Raw genomic sequence first — 24,440 nt, forward strand, 5'->3', positions numbered from 1 at the left:
GTTAAAAACTTTGAACATCCAGTGAGACACAGAGTAAAGTGACTTTCCAAGATTGTTTCTTCTTCTACAGATTCAGATAAATGATGTCATTTTGAGCCAGAAAGAACATTTCCATCATAAAGTAGAAGACTTTTATATTCTTTATTTATTTCAGAGGCGGAGCCAGACATTTGAAACACCCGGGGCTTAGCCCTAAAGGGTAGTATGCATGTGGGATTTTTTTTTTTTTGGGGGGGGGGGGGGGGGGGGGGGGGCTTAGAAATGACTGAAAGATTAATTGGCTCTGTTTTGAGTTTTGTTCAAAAAAGAATGACTTCATATAGGGAAAAATATATATCACACATGCAGGACACCTTAAACTAGTTTTTTAATTAAGCAGCGAGGCAGAACGAAGTCGGGGCTGTATCAAGACACGAGGACTAACCCCAATTCAACCAGACGCAGAACTGATCCAGAATTAAAACAGGACTGCAACAGTTCAAAATCAGCACTACTTAGGATTTAACCAAGACAGAACCAGAATCAGAACTAGATGATAGTAGCACTAAAAATCATCATAGACCTGCACTACACTTATTTTTTTAAATCTACCAAAGTCCACTATTTAGATTGAGAAAAGTTTATATAATTATTTAGCCTTGTTGTGCAAACAAGCCTGCATAACTTAATAAATATAGAATTTGAAAAATAACAAACCTAAAAAGAAACACTAGGTACGAGATACATGAGGACCTATGATACGGTGATACTTTTGCTAAACAACCATTTGACTAACATGTGTGTCTCACCTGCTCTTGTTCCACCTCTGTTCTGTCCTCATTCTCCATCTCCCTCTCTGTTCCTCTCTCTCTCTCTTTGTGCTGACAATCATCAAATAGACAGTTGAAACCAGATATTTACAAACTCTTCAGATCAAAACACAAACACTTTTTTAATTGTAACATCAAATCAGACTAAATGTTTATTTTTTTTAGATTGATAAATATAAAAACATATTTGTTAACTTTAAGAGTAAAGAGAGAAACTATCTGTATTTCTTAATTGCAAATGGCACCAAATTGTATTCAAAACTGAGCCACACTTATGGAGCTCCACAGTTCTTTTCCTGGTGTTTTGGTTGACATCTCTTGATGTTCCCATGTCACAGAAACAGGCTCTGTGTTTTGCCTTATATGCATCCATAGCTGTGCCACCAGTTTACTCACATGGACTCTACTAACCTATCAGAAGCTTCTGCAGCTCAGAATGGAATCGTCTGGAGTTTTCTTATTAATTAACAAACTTAGTGTACATGTACTCCTAAATTTGATGAAAGTGATAAAAAATAGACAGCTCTGTCTCTCTTTATTCTGACATTTAACTAATTCAAAATATATTTCAATATTTATCTAAAACAAACAGTTTACTCTAAATTGTTGTTGTACAGTAAAAATGTTTTATGTTTTCTCCCTAAAGTGTAAATATCTGGTTACAAATGTGAATATCCTGCTGTGTACTGAAATCTCTCTTGTTTTGCATAGAAATATACTGAACAACATACAAAGCATAATATATAAAATAACATTTACCTGAGTTTTCTCTTTGAAAGAACACTCTAATGTCCATTGTCAGAGGATTTTTACTTTTACTTTTATATAATAATCAGCTAAGAGTGTTTATATTTCTGTTTGTACTCAACTTGTACTCAACCAGCTGCACTTTTTAATTGCTGGCTCTCTGCTCTACAACGGAAACTGTTTGCCTTCATATTATCTGTCAAGCTACAGGAAATCGCCACCCAAGAAACGACCTTGTATGGGAACACAAAGCAGAGAACTGCTGCAGGGGGTGTGAGTCTCTCTTGAGCTCTCACCCGTGCACGTTAAAACTGCTCTAAGTGTCTGAGTGTCATTTCTTCACCTGAGTGTTTGATAACTGTTTACTTCTGACATCCATTCTTATATTTCAGTACATAACTGAAACCGATTTAGTCGGGGAGGGTAAGAACTGAAAATATGAAATAAACACACGTAAGCTAAGACTCTCTAAAAAAAAATAGCATTTGTTCGGCTTTTCATTTCGCCATTTGTTGATTCACTTGAAGAGCAAGTAACGTAATATTGGTCAAGTGATCAGTTTGATATCAATCTTTCGTGATGCACCGTCATATTTACATTATTTGTACGGTACGAATGATTTTCTTTGGTACCTGGTCAAACTTAAGCTCTCCTTAGTATGGCTGGCTCTGTTTCTCCAACAGCGCACTGACAGGTAGCAGCTGCCCCGCCCCCTCGCTCAGTCGCTTAGTGCCTGAGCTCGGATCATACCAATATCAGGGGGGATTCACGCACAGTCGTAAATTCCCACAGTGTGCACTATGTGCTTCGAATATTATGTGTACTTTTTGTTTTATACAGTTGTCAGCCAGGCATCTAACTATGAAAAAATTACACTCCAAAAGACCCCGGGCTTCTGACAAAACAACCCGGGCTTAAGCCCAGTAAGCCACCCCCACGCTCCGCCCCTGATTTATTTATCTGGTAAAAAGTCTCATTGACTTTAAAATGTCTTTTTCAAAAGAGATCTGGCCAAGACCAGAAGCTCCAGTTTTCTCTGCTTCTGTTTGCAGCAGAGCAAAAAGGACAGAGAGCAAGGGACAAGAGAAGACATGAGACAAAGACATGAACGGGACCAAATACTAACCAAGACAACCTAAACAACAAATACTGAATAAATTCAAGAGCGTAAGCCCTTGAATTCTGATTTAATAAAGTAAATCAGAATACTTTATTAATCCTGAAGGATTAATAAAGTATCCTTCATGTGAAAGTGACCCAGATCAGATTTGAAAATATTGGATTTGTGCCGTTCACACTGTCGTAGCATGATCGGATATAGGGTCGCATAGGGTCAAAAAAATCGGATTTAATGCGCTTTCGCCTGCAGTGTGAACGTAGCCTTAGTTAGTTCTTAGAGTTTGGTTTCTGTGTTCCCCTCTATTTAGTGTCTGTACCGTGTCTCTGTGCATTTCCTGTTTTATTGTGAAGGTCCATGTCTTATGTTAGTGTGTTCTGTTCACATTTCCCCCTGTCTCGTGTAGTCAATTAGGATCAGCTGTGTCTTTGCCATTCCATGTCTCCCCCTGTGTGTATTTATACTATGTGTCCTCGTGTGCTCCTCGCCGGTTCATCTGTGTTTTTTCCTGCATCATTCTGTGTCGTCTCCCTGCATCTCCATTTTAGGTTTCAGTTCTGTGTTGTGTTAGTTTTTTCCAGTTTAGGTTTCACCTCCTGCTGGCCTCCGTTGCCCGTTCCTAGATGCCCCTGGTCTCATATCGCACTGGACTTCATCACTGGTCTCCCACCATCCTCAGGTAACAGTTATTCTGACCATCATCGATCGGTTCTCCAAAGCTGTGCATTTCATTGCTCTGCCTAAGGGGATTAGGTGCAAGAGTTGTTAAAATGTATAATTAAATAATAGATGAATTCAATAGCAAACTGTGCCTCGTTCTCAGATGGACAGCAAGTGGAATGTGATAGATGAGATGAGGAGATGGAAGGAAGAAGAGAGGCAAAGAGTGATTCACAGGCAGAGCTTAGTTTATTTCCCAGTTTTGTTGCCTTATGGTTCCAAGCGCCGTGACCAATCTTTGCGTTTTATTATTATCTCATAACACTTGTTTAATCAGCTACCCTCTCTCCTGTGGACTGTTTAATCTCTACAGTCTCAGATCAACACAGCCCTGCCCTCCAGCACTATCAGCAGCAAGAGCAGAAGCAACCCCCCAAACAGCAACATTGTACCCCATCAGGTAAAAAATGGGCTACGTTTGCTTTGCATTGTGCCCACCTGATGACAGTGATGTAGTGTGATGTGATTCCATATTAGATTCTTGATGAATGTGGGTTGTTGTTTGTTGGGGGAAAACTCTGTAAAAGACCCAGGAGAAATAAAGACACAATGAGACAAAGTTACTTTCTTTATCAAACGTGTACACGGGTGAGCTGCTAAGGACAACTCACAACGTGTACAGAGGCTGGGCACTTTTTATAGGAAAGACAGTGAGAACAGGATAAGAAAATACAAAACAAATAAAATAAACAACTCCATATGTGGCGCTAGTCTCGTCAGCAGAGAGCTGGGAGAAAGCTGTGAGAGATAAAACAATCTAAAACAATATGTCCCAAAACAGTATGTCTTTGCTGAGAAAGTCTAAAAAGATAGTTCTAAACTAATCTAACCATAGACAAAAGGGCATGCTTGCACATTTAAAAGAAGGTAAAGAAACATAGAATCATTTTTCCTGTAACATTGTTCTTCAGCCTAGCCTACTTCTATGTGCCTTTTTTAACTGTGAGCACCCGCCCCTTTAAACATCTCTGCACTGCCCTGACTAAATGTATATATAAACTGTTACAGGAAAAATGATTCTATGTTTCTTTACCTTCTTTTAAATGTACAAAGATGCCTTTTGTCTGCCCTTTGCCTATGGTTAGATTAGTTTAGAATGATCTTTTTAGACTTTCCCAGCAAAGACATCTTGTTTCTGGGACATATTGTTTTAGATTGTTTTATCTCTCACAGCCTTCTCCCAGCTCTCTGCTGACGAGACTAGCGCCACATATGGAGTTGTTTATTTTATTTGTTTTGTATTTTCTTATCCTGTTCTCACTGTCTCTGTGCTCTGTGCCTATAAAAATTACCAAGCCACTGTGCATGGTGTGAGTTGTTCTTAGCAGCTCACCCGTGTACACGTTTGATAAAGAAAGTAACTTTGTCTCATTGTGTCTTTATTTCTCCTGGGTCTTTTACAGAGTTTTCTCCTAACATTTCTTGGTCCTTCGGAGCCGGAGCGCCTCCATCGTGTCCCATCTCCGTGACCAGTCCACGTTGCTCGCCTGTCGACAGCTCACATACTAGGTGTGTGATAAAAGACCAAGAGCGTTAAATTCGAGTCTTGGCCAACGTTCTTAGAAAGCGACCCACGGTGGTGGGGCCCGATCGAGGTGGACCAGACCCGGCGACACTGACCAGGTAGATACAGACACACTGACACAATCTTGCGTAAAAGCGCATTTTGAATTCAGGGAATTTAAAATAGCGGAAGTAGCTCGTCGACTGGTAGCTTTGGAAGCTCGTCGACTGGTAGCTTTGGAAGCTCGTCGACTGGTAGCTTTGGAAGCTCGTCGACTGGTAGCTCTGGGAGCTCGTCGACTGGTAGCTTTGGAGCTCTGGGTAGCTCCCCCAGCTGGGTCTAGACTGGGTCTAGGGAGTAAGTAGCTCTGGGAGCTCCCCTTATTATAAGGGTTCCGGTCGCGCGCGTCGAAGCTGTGAATGTGAATGTGTGTGTGTGTATTGTTTTAATTAACGGAGCAAGCTGAATTTTCACGGTCCAATAAGAGACTGAGCTGCTCCTACTGTGTTTTTCTTTTACTGCTATTCACTGACGTGCTGGTGAGTTGAGAGAACGGTCGAGTTCCGTCTCGTAAAGTTCACACCGCTTTTGGAAATAGTCCGAAAGTAGAAGGGCGTGTGAGCAACCACTCTCGTCTCTAATACCAGCGAAGGTGATAGCAGCTGTATTGTGTATATATTACTTAAACAAAAATAAGTAAATACATAAATAAGATGGGTAATCAAGCAAGTGAAATTAAAACTCACTCCTGCTGACGAGCAGTGGTGAGAAAAGAAAAGTCCAGATGCCGGACAAAAACAGTGTCTGTAAACTGAGAGATTTAAGAAAACAAAATATAAACAGTCAGAAGAACAGAACTCAACTGCCAGTTTAGTAAAACCAGAAGACGAGACACTGTGCAGTTCCCACAATCCTTTTAGTAAACCATCACTCATTCCTGCAGCCGCATCTGCAGCAACACCCATATCAGGAAGAACTTAATAATCCCTTATTAAGTGAAAACTAGAGATCAAAGTAGTTTTGAAGTAGTTTAAAAGGGGTTGAAAACAGACCCCACTGAGTAGATATAAATATAAAAAGTACGAAATAAAGATGAACAAAGGGAAAGTTACAGTAGAAATTATCTTTAGAGTATTTGAAATTAATAATAGCAAGGATAACAACCTGTAAAGTGATATTAACAATGAAACACAGTTGGCATGATGACCATGCCCAGCATGTATAAAATGAATATAAAGCAAATAATTCACACGAAAATATTTTAATAAAATAAATAAGGTATATTAAGGCTGTGTCATTGTTCAGCCAAGGACAGTGTGTGAAAAGGTAACTGTCTCCACCCTGGGAAAAGGATGATTCTGCAGGTCATCTGAAGCCCTTGATGGATACAAAATAAAATATAAATAATATATTATAATAGAACTGCCTGGTCCGCCATGCAACAGAGAGAACAAATGTGACCGCAGATTGGATGAATTCTAAATTATCTGTTTGCCGAATAAGATGATCTAACTAACAAATTGGCTCAGTAGTAATATAGTGGTACACACTGATAAAATATTATAATATGCTATTGCTGTTATATAAGACAAAGGGTATAATATGAACAATGACATAATATTAATATGAAGAGGCACCTTAATCGGTTATGATGTGAGGTGGATAATTGTTAAGCAGTAGTCTGCATCAAGCTTAAGGTTTGCTGAAACTCAGTGTAATGACATGTGAGATGAAGACAATACAGAGAATAACTAAACTAATGAAGTGCATAGAGGCACTTGACCAGCTTGAAACTTATCATTCTAGAATGACACATTGCTGAGATATAGAGCACACCTATAATAACAACCAATAACCAAAACCCTGTAGACAACAGCTAAAACTACAGGATTGAGAAGCTGAATTAAATATGTAGACACTGCTAAGCTGATGAACATGTTCCACATTTTCTTTTCTTTTTATTTATTTGTTTCTTTTAGAGCAGAAGCTGCTGTAACACACCCAAAGAAAGACTCTAGGTCTGACCAACCGTCTCAGTCATGGGCAAAAAGATGTCAGTCAATAAAATTCTAAAAGATAATTTATTGACAAAAAATATATCAAGAGATAAAAGATAAAACAGTCCAGTGTCCCACTTAAGAATTGTATAAAAACACACAGTCCCAAGGCCAGAGACAGCTATGACACACGGCCAAGTTGCACTCCACATGTTGCCTTTAACAGGGTTAGAAGTTGTCCTTGGAGACCCACCACCCTGCAAGCATATAGTCAGTGGTCACTCAAGCCTCTGCAACCCAGCTGCCTTTAGGCTGTGGCATATAATAGGCCCTGGACTGCACAGAGAGACAAAACGACACACTTAATATAAAATTCATAGCGCAAAACCAATCCATCCCAATCATATCTGATTTCATCACATTACATACCTGCACAGAGAGACAAAACAAAACAGCAGTGGTTGTAGTGTGGGCTATAAGTAGACCAGTGTATCAGTGCAATCACTTCATACCCACATATGGCATCCCAGCTTTGATACGGTCAGACAACGGCACTCATTTTGTAAATGATGTCATCACTAAGGTCTCTGAAGCACTCGGTTTCAGCATAAAACACCACTGTGCTTATCACCCTCAGAGCGCAGGCCTTGTAGAGAGAACTAACGGCACTATAAAACAAAGGCTCAGGAAATGCATGGCAGAAACAGGAAGGCCGTGGCCTGAATGTTTGGGTTTAGTGAAAATGTGGATGCGCTTAACACAAGGCTCCCATAAACTAACTCCATTTGAAATCATTCATGGCAGGCCGTTTCCACTGCCTATTACCAGTCAACCAATAGACAAAGCAATCAGAGAAAACACATTAGCAGAGTGGATGTCTAAGCTGTTAGAAAACAAAGAGATCGTTGTACATAATCAACAACCTGATGATGTTTCTCCAGTGTCTTGCAGACTAAAGCCCGGTGACTGGGTTCTGATCAAGGTGCTCCAAAGGAGAAACTGGAGCACACCCAGGTGGGAGGGGCCATACCAAGTCCTCCTCGCTACACCGACCGCTTGCAAAATTGCGGAACGACCATCCTGGATCCATCAGAGTCACTGCAGGCGTGTCAGTGAAGCCATCTAAACACAGCTGACGGCAGGCTTGCCCGCTTGTTGTGATCTCGCCCGGTGGAGGGGTCAGCTTTCCTGGCCGGGGGGTCTACTCGCGACAGGAGGGTGTGTTCCGTCGTCATGAGGTGGTGGCTCTTATCAACTGCAGCGGCCCTGACCATGGCCGGGCTCCTCACCTTTGCTTCCGTGAGGGACAACAAGTCACGCTACATGGAGAAAAGGCAGACACTGTATGACAAAGGAAAGTACACCAAGTTTTCCCATGGATACGCCACTAACTTTTGGTGGCAGTTTATGAACACTACAGCTCACTTGAATAACAAAACTGACTGCTATGCATGTACCCATATGCCCCTATCCTCACAGACGTCTGGCCTGTGGCCGTACAGCATACCTGAAGATCGCAGTTGGTGTCTGTTGGGCCTGGCAACACATCCAGGCTACGGTACTCTTTGGTCCAAAGCCAACTACAGCATCCCAGTAAACGCAACCTGGAGGTCATCGTCACTCACAAATGTGAACTGTTCCGGACAGACCTACCTACTGACCTGGCCCCAAGTCTCAGACCCACTGCCTGATGTAATTCTACTGAACAAACTGAACGCATCACAACTGCCAGTATGTGTGATGAACAATGGCTCGCGGGCAGTGGGGGAGCTGCCTACTCACCTATGTAAGTCCATATACACTTTCTGCCCACCAAGGAACGAGAGGAAGTGTATGACCTGTTCAATCAACGCCACCTGTGCCAGTAACACGACGCTGATGGGCCTAAACTGTCGCCCCGACTACAGCTACCGAATGCCACTACAAACAAAGACTCAGTACCAGACAGGATGTGCACGGACGGCACCCAGCAGCAGAGGAACCAGAGTTTTGGCTGACTGGTACTTCCTATGTGGCAACAAGGCTTATCTGTCACTCCCTGAAGGTTGGGGAGGTCTGTGCGCCCTGGTGGAATTATCAGATCACGTTTTCTTCATGCAAAGTGTTGCACATCACCCAAGCAGCCGGCAGAGACGTGAAGTGGACATCGCCTCCCCCAATTCTTTCGGCATTACCGTGGACACTGGAGTGCCGGGAGAGTTTCGCATCTGGGGAGGAGGAGTGAAATTCTTACAGAGCTTGATCCCCGGCATTGGAGTTGCCGAGGTGCGGGATCACGTGGAGATCAACCGATATGCTCTACATAAACTGTCTCTATGGTTTACAGTCTGAGTCTGACAAGCTGTCAGCTGTTCATTTCTGCTATTTGAATTGTTAAAAGAAACAAACTATTCATTTAGCAGATTAACAAAAAGAATAGAGAGGCATCCAGTTATTGACATTTATATTATTTAGTTAAAGGTTTGAACAGAAAAACAATTAAACACAGAGCCTCTTCCTGCTTTCTGGAATGAATCACAGCATGAAAACCCTTCCTCTTCTTCCTGCTCTCTAGCTCAGCACCTCCTGTCTGTCCATATCGTTCTGTGTTCCCTCCCCTTTAGATCTACATTATGAAGATGGGTGTAACCAACGTGTGTTAGAGCTGGCAGGCCCCATTCACAGCAGCAACACTTGTTGTTCAGATCAGACCAGTTTCTATATTAAGGAAGTGAAACTTACACAGTCACTGACACTGAGAGGAGAAATGGCGCAGAAAGGAGTTCAGCTAGACCGAGAAACCTTCTCTTGTTCGATCTGTTTGGATCTACTGAAGAATCCGGTGACTCTTCCCTGTGGACACAGCTACTGCATGAACTGTATTGAAAGCTTCTGGGATGAAGAGGAAAAGAAGAAAATCTACAGCTGCCCTCAGTGCCGGAGGACTTTCACAGCGAGGCCTGTCCTGGAGAAAAACACCATGTTAGCAGTTTTAGTGGAGCAGCTGAAGAAGACTGGACTCCAAGCTGCTCCTGCTGATCACTGCTATGCTGGACCTGAAGATGTGGCCTGTGATGTCTGCACTGGAAGAAAAATAAAAGCCTTCAAGTCCTGTTTAGTCTGTCTGGCATCTTACTGTGAGAAACACCTTCAGACTCATTATGATTCACCTACATTCAAGAAACACAAGCTGGTGGAGCCCTCCAAGAAGCTCCAGGAGAACATCTGCTCTCGTCATGATGAGGTGATGAAGATGTTCTGCCGTACTGATCAGCAGAGTATCTGTTATCTCTGCTCTGTGGATGAACATAAAGGCCACGACACAGTCTCAGCTGCAGCAGAAAGGACTGAGAGGCAGAGAGAGCTGGAGGTGAGTCGACAAAACATCCAGCAGAGAATCCAGGACAGAGAGAAAGATGTGAAGCTGCTTCAACAGGAGGTGGAGGCCATCAATCAGTCTGCTGATCAAACAGTGGAGCACAGTGAGAAGATCTTCACTGAGCTGATCCATCTCATCCAGAAAAGAAGCTCTGATGTGAAGCAGCAGATCAGATCCCAGCAGGAAACTGAAGTGAGTCGAGTCAAAGAGCTTCAGGAGAAGCTGGAGCAGGAGATCACTGAGCTGAAGAGGAAAGATGCTGAGCTGAAGCAGCTCTCACACACAGAGGATCACATCCAGTTTCTACACAACTACCCCTCACTGTCAGCACTCAGTGAGTCTACAGACTCATCCAGCATCAATATCCGTCCTCTGAGCTACTTTGAGGATGTGACAGCAGCTGTGTCAGAGGTCAGAGATAAACTACAGGACATTCTGAGAGAGGAATGGACAAACATCTCACTGACAGTCACTGAAGTGGATGTTTTACTGTCAGATCCACCAGCAGAGCCAAAGACCAGAGCTGGATTCTTAAAATATTCATGTGAAATCACACTGGATCCAAACACAGCAAACAAAGAGCTGTTATTATCAGAGGGGAACAGAAAAGCAACATTTATGAAACAACAACAGTCTTATTCTGATCATCCAGACAGATTCACTGGATATGAACAGGTCCTGAGTAGAGAGAGTCTGACTGAACGTTGTTACTGGGAGGTGGAGTGGAGAGGGATAGGAGTTGATGTAGCAGTCGCATACAAGAATATCAGCAGAAAAGGAGGTGAATGTGGATTTGGACGTAATGACAAATCTTGGTCATTATATTGTTACAACAACAGTTTTATATTTTGGTACAACAACATCCAAACTCGTGTCTCAGGTCCTCGTTCCTCCAGAGTAGGAGTGTACCTGGATCACAGAGCAGGTATTTTGTCCTTCTACAGCGTCTCTGAAACCATGACTCTCCTCCACAGAGTCCAGACCACATTCACTCAGCCGCTCTATGCTGGACTGAGGCTTTATTATGGAGCCACTGCTGAGTTGATTAAAGTGAAATAGACTGAAGTCTTTCATATTGTTGTAAGTTTAAATCTGTATTTTAGTTCCCTTTTAGTTTCTCTCCATCATTATTGTGGTATTTATGTGCTGCACATAAATCAGATGTCAGTCAAACATTATGGGCAGTACCTCGACATCTTCAACATGTTGTCTTGATGTTTTTACGTTTTATAGGTGGAGCTCTTTCCTGTGTCTGTTCAGCCATGGAGACTATCAATGCTTATGGATATTTTTATTTGAAAAATTTCTCCACATGACAACATAAACTTCTCTATCTTCTAAATGTTTACTGAATATTTTTCTTAGGTATTTGTATGTTGTTGTTTCTCTTCACTGATCTTAACAGAGAAGTCTACAGACCTTCCTTTATCACACAGATTTTATTCTCATTTGTACATTTATAAAGAAAACAATTCATTACAGAGCAATAAGAAATTTTAAGAAAGTGCACTATATCATAATTTATAGTAAAGTGTATTAAAGCATCGTTAGTTAGTCACTTATTTAGTTTGGAGCTGTATCATCTGACACTGTAGAAACATTTCCTCCAGCTTCAGCACAGAATGTTAAAAACAGAACTATTAATGAGAACAAACAGTAGGAACACAGTATCAGCAAACATCATGGCTTAAAATGGAGAGTAAAAATCTAAAAAGAAATAAACAAATTAGTAAAAAGGATTTCCTGTTGACATGTTATTGGTCCTATCTTGTCTGCAGCACCTCCAGGATGCTTCTTATATGTTTCTGGTTATTTTTGCACCAATTTTAGTTTTTGTCAGTAGGAAGTTCAAGTTCAACTCAGTGTGTTTGTTTGTTTTTTTCAAACTGATGCCTGACCTTGAACACCAAACATCTGTCAATAAAGCAATGATATAAAATGCTTATATTAGTACTGAAAAACTGCATATCCACTTTACAAATATAAATAATGATATAAATCCACAGCTGAACTGGAGGAGCAGCTGATCTAGTTCACTCATGTGTTTCTGGACTAAGAGTTGGAGCAAATACCTTATGATTCAGTGATGTTTGTTTTTGTTAAATATTTTGTAGATCCAAGAGTGAGTTTGACTCATGATGATGATGTTCCGAATTAAACAAAGTTGGTCACAAATTCTTCAAAGCTGTTTATTAAGAATATATTCACTTGGACTCATGAGACAGGCTTGTGATCCAAGGGAGCCATCAACTGGACAATTACTGACATGACAACAAAAAAGCTAAGTACAGAGGGGGGAACAGAGGTGAAAATACTTGCTTTAAAGGATTGTAATGTTTCCTTTTAAAATAAGTCTCTAAGGTCAGACAAAGGGACAGAAACTCATAGCTTTCTACCAGCCCAATGACAAAACTATAAGTTGTTTTTTAACATCTACTTTTTCATCTATTTGGCAGTCACAGTGAAAAGTATAAACATTGGCACGCTTTGTCTTGTGATTCTGCTGTTCGTAAAAAATGACCATGCGCAAAGTACCAGACTTTAAGGCTTTGACTTGATGCCAATGGCCTGAGGAGGACAGTATTACCCTTGGACATGTGTAGTCTGCCGTCTACTCAATAGAAGAAGAAGAAGAAGCGCGGAAATGGCACAACTGTCTTCAGTTTCTGGGAGAGTTTAACAATGAGAGACTGATGATGCAGAAGAAATCTCCGTGGTTAAAAACATTAAAAACAGTCGTCCAGGATGATGAGATCCGCCACTGGCTCAGACTGCTGTATATCAGCCGGAGACCCGAGATGAAGTCACGCAGCAGGTATGTAAAACTGTGATGTTCTCAATGAACTAACACAGGAACGATCTGAGCTCAGTCTGTAAGCTAACAGGCTAAAATCAGAGAGCAGCTAATCAAACAAGTGCGTCCGTTTTTTTTAAAGGTCAACTTTTAACAATAGACTTTCATGAGACACATCAAAACCAAACAGGGAGGGAAAGCTTCGGTTTTCTGCACTGTGCCACAGTTCGCTGTCTGCTTCGGTTCACGACGCCTCACTCCGGGGCTACAGACAGTTCTCTGCCGCCTGTGGTGCTCCTCACCTCCGTCTGCACCCACAGACTTCCCGAGGTGGAGGCAGGCCGGTGTTCCAGATCAACTGGCGTTTAGATCAACTGGCGTTGGTCGAACAGATGTGTGGCAGTCTTGCGTTTCAGGAGCTGCTACCGACAAACCAGCAAAAAAACGCCAAATGTGTCATCTGTGACACTTGTGAGGTTGTCTCAAACACACTCCGTCAGTCTTGATGCTGTTGAACAACAAAATGTTTAAAAATGTGGCGAGTTTACCTGGTGATATCCTCATGCGCGACGCGATCGCGAAAACAGCAAACAAGTAACACCACGCCGATGTTGTTCACAGGACAGCAAGAGTAAACGATCGGGAGACTCTTGTCGTCGTTATCGTTCCACTCGCACGGTTTATTTCACCGAATTCAGCGTTTTTGCTCCACAACTAAAGCGAGCAGTTTGCTCTGTGCACCAACATGGAGTCGAGTCAACCAGCGCCACCTCTGGCCAAGTGCCACAGCCTACAGCCAGATCAACTGGTGACACACATCTGCAGCACGTTTGAATTCGTGTCATGCACATTTGTACCTTTCAATTGTGTGTTTGTGCGTCATGCAAATAAACCTTTGAAATGAATGAAATGATATCATGTATTTATTATCAGCCTACATTTGTACAAAATGCCAAATGACATACACATAAGAATCACCATCCTGATATCAATACTTTTGCCCATACGAAAAATGTCGTGAACACACTAATATTTCACCAGTGTTGTAACATCACATGTCGTTAGCGTAGTCTGTCTGTGTCTGCCCTCTGCAAACAAACATGTTAGAGTTGGTTGTGATATACAGTCTGCATAAGTGTGGTCAATCTAATAAACATTTATAAGGAGATGGCAGTTACTGTGAATGTACAGCAGTTACACAGTGATTAGTAATAAACAGTCAGACAATGACCCTGACAATCTCATTCAATCTTGCAGATTGCACCTTCTGTGGAAAGTGGTACCACACGGTGTGTGTGGACTTCCCCTGTGCAGAAGGCGACTACAAATGTTGTGGGTGCTAAATAAACAGAAAAAATTGATCCCTGTTGTCTTTGCTTACCGATTGTTTTTAGTGTTGACAATCCACATTGCTGGAATTGCATCTTTCAACATGTTTGTGGGTAGATTTGGATGTACCAGGGGTAAGTGCAGCCACTCAGCCTCTACTCAATGTGATCATAGCAGCAGGTGCAGATGTGTCACAAGTTAATCTAGTAGTGGGCTATGGTCATGTGTTAGTGGTGGGAACAGTCATATCCACTCACTCTCACTGGCTGTTTATTACTAATCACTGTGTAACTGCTGTGAATTCACAGTAACTGCCGTCTCCTTACAAATCTTCATTAGATTAACCACACTTATAAAGACTGTATATAACTCCAGCCATGTTGATGAATTGCCTATATTGGCTGGAAATATTCATTTTCAGGGAAAAGACACAGACAGACGATGCTTACAGGATGTGATGTGACAACACTAATGAAATATTGATGTGTCATATTTGTCCAAGGTGTATTTCATTGTTATGGAAAAAGAGAATATTAAAATCATGATGACCAATTGGAGTGGTGATTTCTATGACTTTGTGTATATAATTTGGAATTTTGTACAAATGTAGGCTGATAATAAATACATGACATCATTTCATTCTTTCCAAAGGTTTATTTGCATGACGCACAAACAGACACAATTGAAAGGTACAAATGTGCATGACACGAATTCAAACGTGGTGCAGATGTGTGTCACAGGTTGATCTGGCTGTAGGCTGTGGCACTTGGCCAGAGGTGGCGCTGGTTGGCTCGACTCCATGTTAGTGCACAAAGTAAACTGCTCGCTTTAGTTGTGAAGCAAAAACGCTGAATTCGGTGAAATAAACCGTGCGAGGGGAACGATAACGACGACAAGAGTCTCCCGATCGTTTACTCTTGCTGTCCTGTGAACAACATCGGCGTGGTGTTACTTGTTTGCTGTTTTCGCGATCGCGTCGCGCATGAGGATATCACCAGGTAAACTCGCCACATTTTTAAACATTTTGTTGTTCAACAGCATCAAGACTGACGGAGTGTGTTTGAGACAACCTCACAAGTGTCACAGATGACACATTTGGCGTTTTTTTGCTGGTTTGTCGGTAGCAGCTCCTGAAACGCAAGACTGCCACACATCTGTTCGACCAACGCCAGTTGATCTAAACGCCAGTTGATCTGGAACACCGGCAGGGACTTTGAGAGATGGGCTTTACTTTTAAAAATACCCCTTAATCAGGGTCTAACTCACTAAAAGATGGCCACATGTCTCTCTCCAACTTAATCTCTTTCTTTTAAGTAATTGTTTTTCATTGAAATGAAATTAATTGTTCAATAAAATGATTACATTTATAATTGAATTAAAGTTAAATGAATCAAGGTGATTTTGACTTTGCTAGTTAACAGGAAGAGAAACAAACTTACACAGGATAAAATGAAATTTGGACCCAGCAGAAAAAGTCAGATCACAGACAAACAGAAACATTCCTCTTTGGCTAAAATAAAATGCAGATTATTGCTCATCTGCAGTTTTAATCATGGTGAATAATTTATGATTCAGCCAAGTAAGATTCTTCTGTGTGGAGGTTTTTCCCCTGTCAAAAGGCATTGACCATTACCTTCATCTAAACATGGAATTTAAGTCATGTAGTTGCCGTTGTTTGTTTTTAAAGAGGTCATAATATTTTTGTGATGGTAGAAATTTATCTTCAAAGTAATAGTTATAAAGTGAATTAATAAGACTTTCCAACAAAGAGAGGGAGTCACATGGTGCTTCTGAAACATTTGTACAAACCTCTCTCACATATGTGAGCAACATGCTCACAGTGTACAGCCCTGCTGACTGAGGCTGCACCTTTACCTGTCTAATCTTTTTCTTTTTACTTTGTTCCTCAAGTCCCACATCAACATGAAGTGTAAGGAGGAGGAAGATCTGGCTGGCCAGCAGGTCTGGAAGCAGGAGAGGAACTTCAATCTGGACCAGGAGGACACAGATCCCCCACAGATCAAAGAGGAACAGGAGGAACTCTGCATCAGTCAAGAGGGAGAACAGCTTGTAGTGAAACACGAGGATGAAGGCATCGTCGTCTGGAGCGGGGAAGAGCGGCTCAGACAGCTGCATAACATCTGGAAACCTGAGAAAGATTTACAGACCAGCGGTAAAACTGTAATGGCTTTTCTGAAGTGTTAACATTAATATTAAACCTACAGTTTGTATCAGTCAGATCTATTTAATGTGTATTCGTGAAAACATGACAGGGAGTTTTAAATGGACTGGTTCTTATATAGCGCTTTTCTACTCAATCTTGAGCACTCAAAGCGCTTTACAAAACTTGTGCATTCACCCACTCACTCCCATTCGCACAAGCACATTTTTCTTAGTGCTTTCTACCAACATTCAGACACACATTCCACAGATCAAAGAGCAACTTGAGGCAACTTGGAGTTAGTATCTTGCCCAAGGATATTTGAAATGCAGACTAGGTGAAGCCGGGAATCGAACCGATCAGTAGATGATCTGCTCTACCGCCTGAGCTACAGCCACCCCCAATAGTGAAGATTATTTTGAAAAATATCAAGATGTAGATCAGTTTCGAGATCAACTCCAAAATAGATCATCAGTCAGTCAGTAATAAGTGAGTTCTTTTTTGTTTGAAAGGTTTTTTTTACTCTTAATGTTGCTGAAAAATGTCAGAACTCAAGTTCTCATTTGCATCAGAGTGCACAAATAACTTCATTTTTACACACTTTTAATTTCACCTGCAAATGTGAGCAACATGCCCTCATTACAGACTTTAACTAAAACTTTATCTTCTCAGAAGTGTTTTTCTATAATTACATTTTTTTTATTGTTCGTTTAGAAGCAATAGTGGAGAGACCGGCTGACTGCTGCAGAAGAAATCTGCTCTGAGGTTAACAGAACGTCTGATCGTCCAGTATGAGATCAACCTTCAGCAGAGACTGCTGGATATCAGCCGGAAACCCGAGATAAAGTTACGCATAACAGGTAAAACTGCGATGGTCTCAGTGGACTAACACAAGAATACAACTCATGTAGGACCTGATCAGAGCTCAGCTTGTAGGCTAACATACTGAAATCAGGGAGCGGCTAATCACACAAGTGCGTCTCTTTTTTATGGTAAACTTTTAGCATTAAACAAACCTTGAGACCGAGAGAAAGTGCCTTTATAGAAGATTTATTTAGGAGATTAAGATAAAGGAGGCAGGGAGGGAAAGCTTCTGTTTTCTGCACTGTGCCACAGTTCACTGTCTGCTTCGGCTCTCTGACCCTCACTCCGGGGCTACAGACAGTCCTCTGCCGCCTGTGGTGCTCCTCACGTCCGTCTGCACCCACAGGCTTCCCGAGGTGGAGGCAGGCCGGCAGGGACTTTGAGAGATGGGCTTTACTTTCAAAAATACCCCTTAATCAGGGTCTAACCCTACAAGACCATCGTGCCTCCCCCACCATCCTCACCTCATGTTAAAATGTATATTTTTCAACTGAATTATATTTGGGTTCAAGAAAATGATGAAGTTTTTAAAATAACTTTGTAATGTTCTAATAAACAGTCTTAACTCGAACTAAATCAGCTCAAATCTCACAGATGTCAGTGTTATTCACAAAGCATGGAAACATAGTTGTTAGTTTTGAATGCAGCCACAGCAGGCAAACTATGGCTGCATGCTCCAAAGAACAGGAGCACAGTAACTGAACACACTCTTAGCACACTTACATCTGATTTTGGGAACAGTTAACAGATCTGAACCTGATGACCTGAGAGGTTTAACTGGGTCAAAGGTCGAGAGCCAATTGAGAACTGTCCAGTTAAACCAACTAAATGATGAAACCTTTGATTTAAAATGTCATGATCAACAGTATCAAAGGCAGCAATGAGATCAAATAGAACTAAGACTGAAACTCTGAGTCCCTAATAATCTTCAGATCACTGATGACTTTAGTTGGGTTGATTCTGTGCAATGACTGGCTGTGAAACCTGACTGGTACTTATCTGCTATGGCACTGTGAGATTTTCAGTTTAATCTACAACAATGACAAACATTTACTTGCAGCGTGAAGCTGGCAGCAGCTACCTGAATGATTTGTACTCTGAACTTTCCTAATAAGAGTATCAGAGCTCGAGAGTAACTTACACTTTCATTGTTCACATTTGTACAGTTTAAATTTCACTCCCATATGAGGACATGCTCAGAGTGGACTATATTTGCTCAGATGTGTTTTCCTGTCATCACATTATTAACCTTTTTCCTCAGTGACCCTTTGTTCCTCAAGATCTCCCCCTAACATGAAGTGTGAGGAAGAGGAGGGCCTGTATGACCAGCAGGTCTCCAACCAGGAGAGGAACTCCAGTCTGGACCAGGAGGGCCCAGATCCTCCACAGATCAAAGAGGAAGAGGAGGAACTCTGCATCAGCGATGACGTAGAAAAGATTGTACTCAAACAGGAGGATGAAGGCCTCATCTGGACTGAAGAAGAGCAGCTCAGACAGCTGGATAACATCTGGAAACCTGAAATGAACTTACACAGCAGGGGTATGTAAAACCGTAATGGTCTTACCTAAAAATTAATATGACTTTAATTCATTCAATAAAGATATTTTGGAAACACATCAGAGTTCTTCAAGGCCAGTGTTTAAATAAACTCAGCTGATTGTTAGTCGAGGTTTTCTGAGAGCTTCGCTGCTTTTTATCCCCATATTTTAATCCTACTTTTAAATTTCCCCTTCTGTCTGATGTTTGTCTTATCATTTACATAAACATCTTTCCAACAGTAATTGGTGGACAAACTGTGATTGGTGCATAGAAATTTACTAACGTGTTAGAAGTGAGTGCATGAAATCTTATTTTAACAGTTTCCAGGTCTGGGTAAATGATATGATGATATTTCGGATGATATTTTGATTAAACTCTGTTGTAGAGTTGGAAATGGACAGCTGTAGACACCACTGCCGAGTAGTCATTCTTGTTATACTTCTATATTTATCTAAGACAAGTAATTTTGTCCATTTGTCACCTCAGCTTTCCCACAACAGCATGAATGTGAGGAGGAACTGGTTTTTGGGGACCAGGAGAGAAACTTCAGCCTCGACCAGGAGGATCCGGAGCTTCCACAGATAAAAGAGGAAGAGGAGGAACCTTGCACCAGTCAGGACGTAGATCAGCTTGTAGTGAAGCAGGAGACTGAAGGCATTATTATCTTCATGGTGGCTCCTACTTATGAGGAAAGTGAGCCAGAGCTGGACAGTGAACATCTCCTTTCTTCCAGCTCTCCTGAACCAGAGAGCAGAGATCAGCAAGACAACTTTCCTGTGTCAGAGAGTCAGCGTAAAACTGACACAAGTAAAAAGTTTGTGAAATGTGAGATTTGTGGAAAAACCTTTGAGTACAGATCCAAACTAACGAGACATATGAGGGTTCACACAGGTGAGAAGCCACATTCTTGCAGCACCTGCGGAAAAAGATTCAGCCTGATGATAAACTTGAAAACTCACATGAGAATCCACACAGGTGAAAAGCTTCATTCAGAGGATACAGTTACAAAGACACATGAGGATTCACACTAGTTAAAAGTGGGAGAACTGTCAGATGAAGCAGTCCACTGAGAAGCCAGATCAGAGCAGATCAGATGACCTCCTTCCTTAAAAAACTCTGTATTGTTTATTGTATGTAGGGGTGGGAGATATAGCCTCAAAATAATATTTCAAGAAACTTACATTTAAAAAAAAATAATGTACATTTTATCAGCTCGGCAGGCAGCAGCATTTATATGTGTAAGTAAATGATGGATTTTCCATCTTTCTCTTCCAGTGAGCTGCTGTCACTGATGACAGCTTAGCTAATTCAAAGTGTGAAAATGTGGCCACCTCAAGGTGCTTGATATTGTAAGGTAAAGACCCAACAATAATACAATGAAAACAGAGAAAACCCAAACAGTCATATGACCCCCTATTAGCAAGCGTTTTGGCGACAGTGGGAAGGAAAAACTCCTTTTTAACAGGAAGAAACCTCCAGCAGAACCAGGCTCAGGGAGGGACCCCCATCTGCAACAAGGAAAGTTTTAAGTCTAATCTTAAAAGCTGAAGGCTCTGCCTCCCATTCTACCTTTAAATACTCTATGAACAACATTATAGTGCAATGTTAGTGACACGGCATACATGAAATATGAGCACATAAGTATCCTCAGGGGTGTTTTTCCTGGAAGTTTTAAGAAAAGTGTATTACAAGTGCTTACACTCTAGCTTAATATCCAAAATAACCTTGTAATGCGGAGCCTGCACAATTCTGTCATATAAGCAGAGGTGGAAAGTAACGAATTACATTTACTTGCGTTACTGTAATTGAGTAGTTTTTTTGTGTATTTGTACTTTTTAAAGTCATTTTTCAAGTCTGTAATTTTACTTTTACTTAAGTATATTTTTTAAAAAGTATTGTAGTTCGCTACGTTTTCAATCACACCCGTTACTGAGTAAATTAAAAAAACCATTGCACTTCGGAAATACTGCAGGGAATGATGGGTAGTAGAACAAATTGGCGCTAAGGTCACGTTAAAGATGGAGTCTGACATCGGTGTTATGGATCCAGTGAAAAAAGAAGCCCCGTCGAATTCTGCTGACCCTGAACTCGAAGAAACGGATGTGAACCCCTGGCCGTATTTAAGGGACCATTTCGGCTTCAAGTGCAAGAAAGGCAACAGCTTTATTATGCAGTGTAAGCTGTGTTTGCCCAGAGAGACCGAGTTAGCAGCTTTTAAAAATTCCACATCAAACCTGCGCAAGCATGTGGAGGTAAGTTAAATACAACTCGTACCGTTATGGTAGCAAAAAGGCTGTGTTCAAATTAATCACATTAAGTTAAGACATCTGTGAAGAACACAGATAACGTTGGTTGGTACTAGCAACTTGCTGTAATCGGGCACGTTGTTGTCCACGCAACTTACATTTTTTTTACTGGGTTGGTAAATTGCCAAAAGAAAATGTGTTTACCTACGTTTTTCCTGTTTGTTAATAATAAGAATTTATTTAAAAAAATAGTTAAATTAAAGACAGAAGCGGCTACTTTCTTACTTAACCCACATATGTTCACACTGCAGGCAAAAGAATAACAGAGCGCTCACTTACCTTAGATTAGTCAAAGACAGCTGACTTCTGTTACTTGTTAATTAGCACTTGCAACCTCCCGTTAACTAGCCTGTTACTGTCCAATAAAAAAAACCCCACGAGGTATATTGGTATAATTTACCAGCGGTAGCTATGTAATGCATTGATGTCTTATTAGGGACATCAAAAAACTTTCTCTCAAACTTAACACTGGCCTGCCTGCCTCAGCTGCCTTCGAGCGTCTCTTTAGCTGTGCTGGACTACTGTTCACTGCAAAGTGAGCAAGGATGAACTCTACTAACTCTGAAAATCAACTGCTCCTCAAAATTAACAGGAAGTTCAGAGAGTAACACTCTAGGATGGATACAAAGGAACTTTAATCTAGAGGTACAGTAGGGCAGGGCCAAGTTTAAAAAATTCAAAAACATTTTTAAAGCAGCTGCCGTTCAGTTCAGTACTTGTTCTCTTATTTGACAGTTTAGAACACATTCTCATGTGAAAGAATGATATGGTTTTGTATTGAAAACACTGTGATACCTGACGGTTTGGTTTGGTTGATTGGTTTGGTGACCATTATCCATTTTCATGTATAGACTTGCAGTTTAACTGCCACTGCACTTTAATTTGTAAAGTTTTTCTTTTCACTAAAAAAGAACTACTTTGAGATTTATATCCCACTGTCCTTTTTTGCACTACTCAGAAGCGGCTGTCCTCCTGCTGACAGAAAAGTAACTATGTAACTTTTACTCTGAGTACATTTTAAATGAGCTACTTTTTACTTTTACTTGAGTACATTTTTAGACAGGTAATTTTACTTGTACTTGAGTAAAATTTCAGCAAAGTAATAGTACTTTTACTTGAGTAAAATATTTTAGTACTCTTTCCACCTCTGCATATAAGGAAAAGAAATTCTACCTGGTTTGTTTCATCTTGGGTCGAGCTTTTTAACCTCCTGCTTTTCCACCGTGTAGCACATCAGTAATTTCCATCCACTGACTGCTCTTGCTGTTATATGAAATGTAACTCGCGAGTGCTCCAGTGATGCATGGTTGAATCATTTGTTTACCTTTGGGTCGCACATCACTGCTGCTAGTATCTCCTGCTCACGTGCCTTCACAGCCCGGTTGTACTCAAGTGTGTTTTTGCTTAAAGTGTTGTAACAGGTTTGCTTTTTTCACTTTCAGTGGGAAAAGTTTTCTTGCATATTTTGCGAACATTCAGCTACCAAACTGTGACTGGAGCCCGACATATGGCTCTGGCTGTGAGACATGACTGGGGTTGACTCATTGGGGTGAATGCAAACACATGATGTTCCTCTAAACACACTTTTTTGTAAACATTTATACCAGTATTATTGCAGATCATATGATATGTCACAGCCCTAATTCTGTTTGTTGCATATTCCATTAAAACCTGTAATGAAGATGAAACACGTATTTACATTCATTTGATGTGATATTTGTATCGTGTTGAGCTGTGGAGGTGACAAAAAAGTTGCTGAGATGTTTTATTTTTTTGTTTAGTGGAGAGGTTTTACTCCACAGAGTCAAAGCTGGAAAGAAACACACATGAGACCAAACATTTTGTGATTTAATCTTGATTTTCATGAAGACTGAATTTCAGCATGTGCTCATCCTGTTGATTCGTATGTTGGTGTTGGTTATGTGTCTTAAAAGTGAAATAAAGATTTCTTTAAAACTTCTTGTGGCTATTTTTTTAAGGCACAATCTTTACAACATGAAACAACGTCTGTGAAGCACATTTTGTACAGTGGGCAGGGAGACTTGCCCATCACTGTGGTGGTGGGGTGGATGAGATTTGCCTGCGGTCACTTAAGGCTCTGTATGTTGTGGGTCTGTCCTGGTTGTCCTGCTCAAACATTGTATGGAAGTTGAGGTCAGTGCCTTCAGACCGGCCAACTATGGTGGTAATCATGGTCCCCTGTTTTATGAAGGGAGTGTAGAGGGTATGTTTGCACTTCAGGCCTCCCTAGGAAGGTCTATATCTGTAGTCACTTTCACTGTTTTCTTATTGCTGTTTCAAATTGTTGTTTCTGTTTGTAGCCTTTTTATTGAAGGATTTTGCTTTATATTATTAATATGTGCATTTGTTGTTATTAATAATATTTGCTTCACTCTCCATTTGATGTGTTTTTGGTATGTTTTACTTTTAATTGTTCTATGATTATGTTTATGTGTGGTTTATAATTATATTTAAGTTCTGGGTTTTTTTTATGAATAAAAGTGACTTAACTTGTCAGAGATATGAGACTTTGGGCATTTCCCCTTCTGTCTTATTCTCAGTGTCTTGTCTCCATGTTTATTTACCTCTGTGTTGCTATCTTTGTGTCTCTGTCTCTTTCTCTTCCCCTGTTCAGTGGGATTTAAGACTTCCAACAAATAATTTCAAAGGGTCAATTAAATTTTAATAAAACCATTTTACTCAACACTGCACTCGAATTTTAGCATTTTTTTTACTCAGTCATAAAAAGATTCATCTTAAAATATGTTTTAGATACATTTTTATTACTTTTTTCTTTCTTTCTTTCTTTTCTTGTTGTTGTCCCGTTTCGTTTTTTAGCCATCAGAATTATTGTCTGAAGGCCAAAAAAGATGCCCAACTAACTTAATTTACCAAATGGACCATCACGGCCTTGCCATATTGGTCCATTTGATCAACCTTTGTTATTATTTATTTATTTTAATTTATTTTCAGTTGTTACAGATAGGACAGACATGACTGGGGGAAAGAAAGAAAGAAAGAAAAGGGGAAGAGGGACAGTGAGAAAGGGCACTTAAAAAATATCTCCCAGGTCACCTGTTGAGAGAAGAAAATGAGAGAAAACAAGCAAAAAAGAGAGCAACATAATAACACAACACCATTGCAATAATCTAGCTAAGTGTAAATAACAGTAAATATTAAATACTGAATGTGAT

The 24,440-nt window shown here is 40.7% G+C and overlaps 2 protein-coding genes across 3 annotated transcripts; both read left to right on the forward strand.

Moving 5' to 3' along the window:
- The first annotated feature begins 3,111 nt into the window (after window positions 1-3,111).
- LOC146552999 (tripartite motif-containing protein 16-like) lies at window positions 3,112-11,594 on the forward strand. 2 transcript variants are annotated; one of them, XM_085255391.1, is made up of 3 exons: window positions 3,112-3,352; window positions 3,707-3,793; window positions 9,498-11,594. In XM_085255391.1, the coding sequence occupies exons 1-3, from the start codon at window positions 3,112-3,114 to the stop codon at window positions 11,309-11,311; spliced, it is 2,142 nt and encodes a 713-aa protein (XP_085111517.1). In that variant the 3' UTR covers window positions 11,312-11,594. The 2 variants fall into 2 exon arrangements, with proteins under 2 accessions (XP_085111517.1, XP_085111518.1); XM_085255392.1 differs by lacking the exon at window positions 3,707-3,793.
- A 5,661-nt stretch (window positions 11,595-17,255) lies between these two features.
- On the forward strand, window positions 17,256-23,205 carry LOC146553000 (uncharacterized). The gene is made up of 3 exons (XM_085255549.1): window positions 17,256-17,396; window positions 18,662-18,940; window positions 19,427-23,205. The coding sequence occupies exons 2-3, from the start codon at window positions 18,694-18,696 to the stop codon at window positions 19,969-19,971; spliced, it is 792 nt and encodes a 263-aa protein (XP_085111675.1). The 5' UTR covers window positions 17,256-17,396; window positions 18,662-18,693; the 3' UTR covers window positions 19,972-23,205.
- Window positions 23,206-24,440: the final 1,235 nt, after the last annotated feature.

Source organism: Mchenga conophoros, linkage group LG18, assembly GCF_057382185.1.
Source record: "Mchenga conophoros isolate Kocher_MC1m ecotype Shallow Benthic linkage group LG18, M_conophoros_male_GT1.1, whole genome shotgun sequence".
In the NCBI taxonomy this organism is placed as follows: Eukaryota; Metazoa; Chordata; class Actinopteri; order Cichliformes; family Cichlidae; genus Mchenga; species Mchenga conophoros.

Excerpts from the sequence above, each read along its gene's own strand:
- LOC146553000 (XM_085255549.1), top strand. The coding sequence starts at position 18,694 with ATGAAGTGTGAGGAAGAGGAGGGCCTGTATGACCAGCAGGTCTCCAAC. Across the intron at positions 18,941-19,426 it reads AATGAACTTACACAGCAGGG|CTTTCCCACAACAGCATGAA; the intron begins GTATGTAAAACC and ends TTGTCACCTCAG.
- LOC146552999 (XM_085255391.1), top strand. The coding sequence starts at position 3,112 with ATGTCTCCCCCTGTGTGTATTTATACTATGTGTCCTCGTGTGCTCCTC. Across the intron at positions 3,353-3,706 it reads TGGTCTCCCACCATCCTCAG|TCTCAGATCAACACAGCCCT; the intron begins GTAACAGTTATT and ends TAATCTCTACAG. Across the intron at positions 3,794-9,497 it reads GCAACATTGTACCCCATCAG|ATCTACATTATGAAGATGGG; the intron begins GTAAAAAATGGG and ends CCTCCCCTTTAG.